Source organism: Acyrthosiphon pisum, chromosome A2 (genome assembly GCF_005508785.2).
Source record: "Acyrthosiphon pisum isolate AL4f chromosome A2, pea_aphid_22Mar2018_4r6ur, whole genome shotgun sequence".
Classification (NCBI taxonomy): domain Eukaryota; kingdom Metazoa; phylum Arthropoda; class Insecta; order Hemiptera; family Aphididae; genus Acyrthosiphon; species Acyrthosiphon pisum.
Window position 1 is genome coordinate 79169361 of NC_042495.1, and position 7811 is coordinate 79177171.

Sequence of the window (7811 nt, forward strand, 5' to 3'; positions counted from 1 at the left end):
AAAATATTATTCTCTATCTTTTTTTAATGGATGACTTTACTCTAAGATTACTTAAACACACAGAAAAAATGATTTTGCATAAATTCGTTTTGTCTATATTGCATGTGAGCCAGAGAGAGAAAACAAATAGGGCGCTGACAGCTTCTTAATAACATAAAACTGTTCAAAGTTAATAGTCGAGTATATTACCAGCGAAAGAAAATGTGTTAGTTGCATAAAACTTACTTATCTCAATCAGTAATTATTAAAACAAACGCTGAACGACGACTAGAATATGGTTAATAAGAAGAATTTATTAAAAATGAATTATTTTTTATAACAATTATTAAAAATCTATGATGGAAGAGTGGTGATTTGATAAGTTATATTTTTTGGTGAAGAAATAATTTACCGTGTTTCAAGTTTGTTCATGTAAATATTATTATCATACATACAAAAAGGTAATTATTGAATAATAATTTTGATTACCTCTGCAATAAATCTACATTTGAATTTACGTTTGGCATTGTTTTTTAAACTACCTATAGAATTGATAGATTTTTCTTTTAATTATATTAAACGAAACCATTGAAATATATTTAAATTAAACAATATAATTCAATACGATTAAAATGAATATAAATAATAATATTTATATAAAAACACATTGATTAATTAATCATTTGTATGATATTATATTTCAGTACTTCAGTTAACCAGTATTATGCGTTTTACTATTATTAGAAGTACCTATAAAGTAGAAACACGAACTCCTATAATAATGTCACATTTAATTTCTCAATACATATTTTATCTTATGTGACATAATTTATTGTACTAGTTTGTCTGCAAAAGAATTTTAAAAAAAATAGTAATTTTATGCACTGCAAGTATATCCATAATAGGGTATTTCAAAGACTTCGTGTCTCAGCGCCTACACTAAATTGACATTCCAGTTTACAAAAATTGTACACGACTAAATTTAGATTCATAAATAGATTTTTCAAAACTATCGAACTATAAATTGCAATTAAGTACGAATACTTTAAACGAATCATTTTAGTTAACTAGCGTTAGAAGATTGGTCGAAAAATAATAAAGTTTATAACTAAACTCAAATTATTGTTATAATTATACCAGCTTATACATTTTAATTCATTATGTTGAAAATTTCTGAATATTTAAAATAAATAGGATTAATTAACTATTTTAGTGCAACAGGGATAGTTTAAACAATATTACATAGTTAAGTTAAGTTTTTTGTTTTGAATAATATAACTGTATAGTACCTAGTATGTTAATATCGATAATTATTTAAAAGGGATCGTGTTTAAATGATTTGTTTATGCAATGATAATCGTACTAGAAAAACATCTGATTTCTCACATAATGTTCAATCAATTCTAAATAATTTATAGCAGTCAAAAAATAATTAATGATAGTAATATTATATGTAATAATAGTGAGTTTTATAATATAATAATTATAAATTACAAATTATTTGTAAAATATTTAAATAAATAATGATTTCAAGTTTTAAGATTTTGTTAAAAAACATAAACACAAGTGATAAAATGTGTCTTCTGTAGCATAAATCGGGAATTTCGAAAAGGGCCCCATCTCGAGTTTTTATCAAAACATACTTTCCCGTTTTTTTTCATTTACTTATATAGACCGATATTTTATGAGCGAAAAGGGCTCGAGATATGATCAAATCTGTTTCAATTTTAAATCCCTGTAATCCTTGTATAAATTTCGAAAAGGACCGATCTCGGAAAACTTAATGAATCAGTTTTCCAATAAAATTTCACTCCAAGAATATTATATTTCGTAGGCATAACATTAAATAATTTTAAGTAATTTTAGAAAAAAAAATTGGTTACAATAAAAAACAAAATTAAAAAGAAAATCAGTTTTTTGTGTTTCCTGAAAAATTTTAATTTTCAGATATGAGCCAAAATAACCATAGTTGCAAAGTAATTCAAGTATTAAAAATTGAATTGTGAAGATAATAATGTAAAAATCATTATATTTCGTGTACACTGGTGGCCTTAAATTGCCTATTCAATGCGCCGGCCATTCGTTTAAAATTCAGATATTATTATATTTTACTGTATTAGCATTGAAGCTCGTGACTATCTTTTTTTAACTAAAAACTTAAATTTAACTGAAATATTACTACTAACTGCATAACTGCAGTAACAATAAAAAACTTTAGATTTATGATAGAACAATACACCATGACATGAGCATTAGTATTTTCAATTTAGTCACCCAATTAAAATATATACATTTACATTAACATAAAAATTTAATTTTGAAAATAAATGAAATAAATAAAAATATGTTATTAAGATAATTATATTATATTATTAATAAAGTTTATTTTACTTTGACAACATGTGAAAACTATATACGTAGGTGTGTAAAATGTATTAATATAGTAGCAATGTATACTCGGAAATTTCAATTTACCATCAAATAGACGAATTATATTATTTTCGAATTTTAAATAATTATCTCGTCCCCTATAATTTCGATAAACGCACACGAGTACACGTATATATGTTCAGGAAGACTTTGTTGGGATTATAGCGAAGGATCAAGGCCGATACGGCGTTCAAGGATATCGAAACAGTGTGCCTATAGTATTATTATGGCACGTGTGCGAAGGACGTGACGAACAGATAAATATATACGATAAATCGTTTTAATGTGAGCCAATAGCGAAAAGGAAAAAATAAAAATACACAGAACGACTACCGATTGACAGTAAAAGTCAGCATCCGACCAACCGACGAGGAACGCCATGTCCCAGATAGGTTGACCGTTGACATCGGGCCGCGACGGTCGTGTTCAACGTGTGCCAGTTATATCATCGCCGGGCCAACGGGTGTTTAACGTACCCACCCGATAATTACGTCTTGTATTGCCATTGTTTTTACGCATTCCCTGTCCATCGATTAAATTATAGTTGTCAGACAATTTATTTTTTAAGTTGTTGCGGGCTACGACAAACAAAAATAATAATTACTGCGTGCGGTAGTTACGACGACAGCCTGCTAGCGCAAGTCGTTGTTAACAACGATGACTTTCAATGTGAGATTATTGATAATGGATAACGTCGCCGTCGTGTTCACATAACATGATATAACTATGTTGTATTATGTAGTCATAGTTATGTCATCGCGCGTCTCCCCTGTTGAAATGTTAGGGACGGTGGCGGCGATCATCCTACCGGGTCAAAGGCCGCAAGGAGTCGTTAACGGCACATTAGGTCAAGGAGTAGTTTGCCGAGTCTAATATTATGGAAATCATAAGTGCAATACCAGTTTGAAGTTTCATTCGTATTTTTATTTTATTAGTATTTTTATGTACCTACTGCGGTTATATGAAAACGTTTGGATTTCGTTGCCAACAAAACGTATCATTTTTATAGGTCTCGTATGGGATATGACACAACAGAATATTAATGCCATATAAAGTGATACTATAATATTTACTACATGCAATACAGCATGCCATGACGCATTTATCCACAGGATTTTGTGTTTTTATTTTTATTGGCTGAAAGATGATTTCTGAAATATGTCTTACGCAGCTCAATGAACTTCAGAAATACGAGAAATCCTTTACGGAAACATAGAAATTTAAGCTTTTAGTTATACTAATACAATGGTATATATTATATAACCTATAATAACTTATTGTTTATGAAAATTAAATTCAAATTTTTAGTATATTTTTTGTTCACTTTTATAGTTCTAAGCATCAAGTTGTAGAATATAATAAATATGTTTACAAAGAGAGTGGTAAAAACTTAACACAAATTGTGTACATCCAAATATACTAGTCAACAATTAATGACAATCGACCTTCAATCGAGGGTTTGCGAGAAAAATATTAGTTGTGTTTAATACTAAGGAACTTAAGAAAAATAAACTCTTTTCGTTTTATATATTAAATATACTTACGCCCATTTATAAGATCCATCAAAATTCACTCCATCGTTTTCATATCGGACAATGGGGATAGGAGTCGTGGGTTGAAACTGTTGACAGCTGACTAGACCGACCAACATACAGCTTACTACTGCGATTGTCTAAAAAATTAATTCATACATAAATTAATTTATTATTATAAGACTGAATTTAATTATTATAATTGAGTTTGTACACAAAGGAGGAAGTAGAATATTTTTTTTAAGAATTACAGCTTGTAATATAAACAATTATAATCAAACTAATGTTAATGTTATACATATTATATTATTTATATTTTGTATTAATTATAACTTGTACAAATATTAAAGTAGCTACACAACAAGTGATAATTATCAATGTTTAGGAATACTTTTTTTTCTTTTTAATCTTTTTAATTTTTTTTTTATTAGATAAAAATAGAATATTTACAATTTGTAATATTTATATACAAAACAATAAGTAAATTTGATAGTTAAGGTACAAAACATGAAATGGCGTGATCAGGAAGGCCCACCAGTGTGATTACCCTCTAACTCGGGGTAGAGAGTTTTATTTTTTTCTTTAATCAGTGCAGGTCGGGATTCAGGAGATCTGGACATCAGTGTCTTTTTAATCGACGTGGGGGGTTATTTGGCATGAATTCACTGCCTAAGTTAGAAATCAATGGATTTGTGGGGCCAACTGTTTTGGGGTGGGAATTACGTTAAAAACTGAAGTCTGCAGATATGCTAGAATCCTAGATATACATAAATCTTATTTTAGTTGTTGATATAAAAATGTAACTTTTGTACTTTTGATAAGTATAAAATAAAATATAAGAGTGAAAATAATGTTTGAGTGTAGTAAAAAATCTTTAATAATGATTAACTCTTATGATTAAAATGACCTATCTATAAAAGCTGAAACTAAAACGAAAGCAGGGACATAGGTTTCTGTGGCCATTGGTGATCAGCAATAATTATACAGTATGAAATGTATGATCATTTTCAAAAAAATTTTAAATTATAAGACTAATATTTTAATCACATACCAAATGATATTCAATTATTCGAATACTTTGGATTGCGCATGTTTGTATAAAAGTTAATATTCAAATTAAAATATAACTATTGTTCGTTGTGCATACAGATATACATCTATAATATTAGTCAAAGTTAATAAACGGGTATAGTGTCTAAAATGTAGATTCTTTGAACCAAAATAAATCTAAACAACTTATTGAAACGGATTTTGGGGTGTGCACGATTGGTATTTTAACAGAGAAATATCATCAAATATATTATATTCCGGTTCTGGATTATAATATATATTCCAGGACCGGACGACGGGACGAATAACCCTTTTGCAGGTATAACGAAGTTGACGTGATGGTATTAGAATAATAATTAGAACGACGAATACAACACAACGCCTCACAGACCTCTGTGTCGAGTATAAGAGCTCTCGCGTCTGTCATGTTACTACTATAATAATATGATAAACGATAATAATATAGCATATCGGAACTGGCACATACGACGGCGGCGAGATGCGGCTATACAAGTACGTACCAATTTCATGATGGCTTCTCGAGTGTGACTGACGATGATGATTTCAAATAATAATAATAATATTATTATTATTATAATACTTCGTACGGAGCGGAGATATATCGTTCTTCTTAGTCGTTGAGACGCGTAGATATTGTGCTTGGGTACTTTCGCTATTGAACACGATTCGCACCGTTCCTTGTAGGATGATGTCCACGTTTTTCGTCGGTACCGCCGACCGCCGTTGTATTTATATGAGACCGCAGACGCTCGAGCTGCGTGCCTCCCCCTACTTCGGCAGCGATGGGGGGCGCCCCGGGGGTTTGCGCGGTGCGTATTATAGGCATAATATAATATAATATAACTACTATCCACGCAGGCTGACCTTTTTCCCGCCACGACGATCCCCCTTATCAATCAAACGAAATCGCGTTATCACGCAATATTATGTGTACCTAGGTCCCTCCATCCGCCACGCCGTCCAAAAAAAAATATCATAACACCGACGTAGGTACGCGTCATAACGGCCGTGCGCATGATAATAATTATATGGTCAACCATATTGTTTTATTTATTATTAATTACAATCTGCAGAGGCCTGCGCAAGGGATATATGCAAGGTATACAGTGGCTAATATATCCAACGGGCTGGGAGCGGACACTATTTTAAACAGCACACGTCTACGGCCCAAAATAACGAGCTATTTTTATAAAAACAAAAATATGTATAGGTACGATTGATATTAATTACGTCTTAACTATGGGTGACGCGAGTCATGAAATCATAATCTTTTCAATAAACACGTCTTCATAAAAATATGACGTTTAAATTTTTTAAAAAATGTATCGGAAACCCTATATAATATTTTCTAATAAAGTAATACAAAAGTTATAATCATAAATATTTCAGAGGTTTCAGATGGTATGGGCACTTATTTAGGGGAATTTATATTTATTTATTTTTATTGTAGAGGGGAGGGGGTATAAACTGGAATCGCGGGACGTGATTACTTTTTTCGTTGTAAACTCGGTCCATATAGGTTATACTGATTACAGGTTAAGCTCGGTCCGATAATTTTTACCGATAAAATATAATGAAAAAGTGAAATCAGACGAAATCATTTTTGGAGGATAATAAGAATCATCTCCTCGTACTCTGGATAATGCTAAAATGCTAAATATATCTTAATAATATTATAAGATTATTAATTCGATATGAGAAGATCTGGGCATATTATTTTTATTTGGGCCTAATTTACAATATCCCTTTTAGGGAACATATTTGATCAACTGCATAGTGCATACACTGTGACCAAAGTTTGTACTCGCCTATTGCCTATTTATATATAAATTATTTTGTAATAACCAACAGGTTGACCAGCATGCGTCTCAAAATATATAGTATTTGGGTTTAGTGGATTTTCAATATTATTTCTCCACCTAATAGCTTACACTTTATAATAAAACTATAATTATATGTCCTATATACTAACTGTTACTATGTCCAGTTTAATTTAGATTCATCATATTTTTTGTCGAATATTAGCAATTTGATGACTTAAGACTTCGTAAAAAGAATTATTATAAAATAGTTGTTATTAGGAATTAATTTTAGATTCTGCGTGAACATAGAGTAGATAATCTAATTCAACTATAGTTGGTTAGTTAGAATGTTAAATTGTTACATGGGATGCATTTTTTTAAAAATTTTTATAGTAATTTAGAAGTTTTTTTTATGTTCAAAATAATTTATGATTCAATTTTAACTTTGAAACAATAATTTAGTATCGTAGTAGGTAGATAGTTGAAAACTAAACAGAGTATTAGGATATTTTGTAGTGAAACTGTACGAGAAATAATTGTTTAATTTAGGTACCTACACTTCTAATCAATTCCTTCAAATAATTTTAAAAGTATGTATTTTGCTTTAAAATATTTCTATGTTTTATATTTATACAAAATAACACATAGGTACACCATATTTTGTTCTATATTGTGTATATAATATATTCTAGGTTTGTAAATATTTACAGATTTTTTTAATAATTAATAATTATATTTAATATTTAATACTAATAGTGTCAAGTATGGAAGTGCAGCATAATAATATAGTTATATTACTTTGATCATTTACACTGTGTATGCCGACGATTTTTATTGCAGCAATATTAAAATGTTCACTTGGTTGATCAAGATGTTTAGAAAAATGCGTAATATTATATAATTTATTTTTAATCGGTAATAGTTTTAAAACACATCGTAGGTCAATGATTATGGTAATTTCGACATAACTCAATTTTATAAACATTACATCCTTGAA

General features: G+C 29.5%; 1 protein-coding gene across 1 annotated transcript in view; it reads right to left on the bottom strand.

Moving 5' to 3' along the window:
• The window catches only part of cprr1-10 (RR1 cuticle protein 10), a 9853-nt gene extending 4138 nt beyond the window's left edge, over window positions 1-5715 (bottom strand). The window contains 2 exon segments of the mRNA NM_001161959.2: window positions 3954-4081; window positions 5513-5715. Of these exon segments, the coding sequence (NP_001155431.1) occupies window positions 3954-4081; window positions 5513-5521 (137 nt within the window). The 5' untranslated portion in view covers window positions 5522-5715.
• Window positions 5716-7811: the final 2096 nt, after the last annotated feature.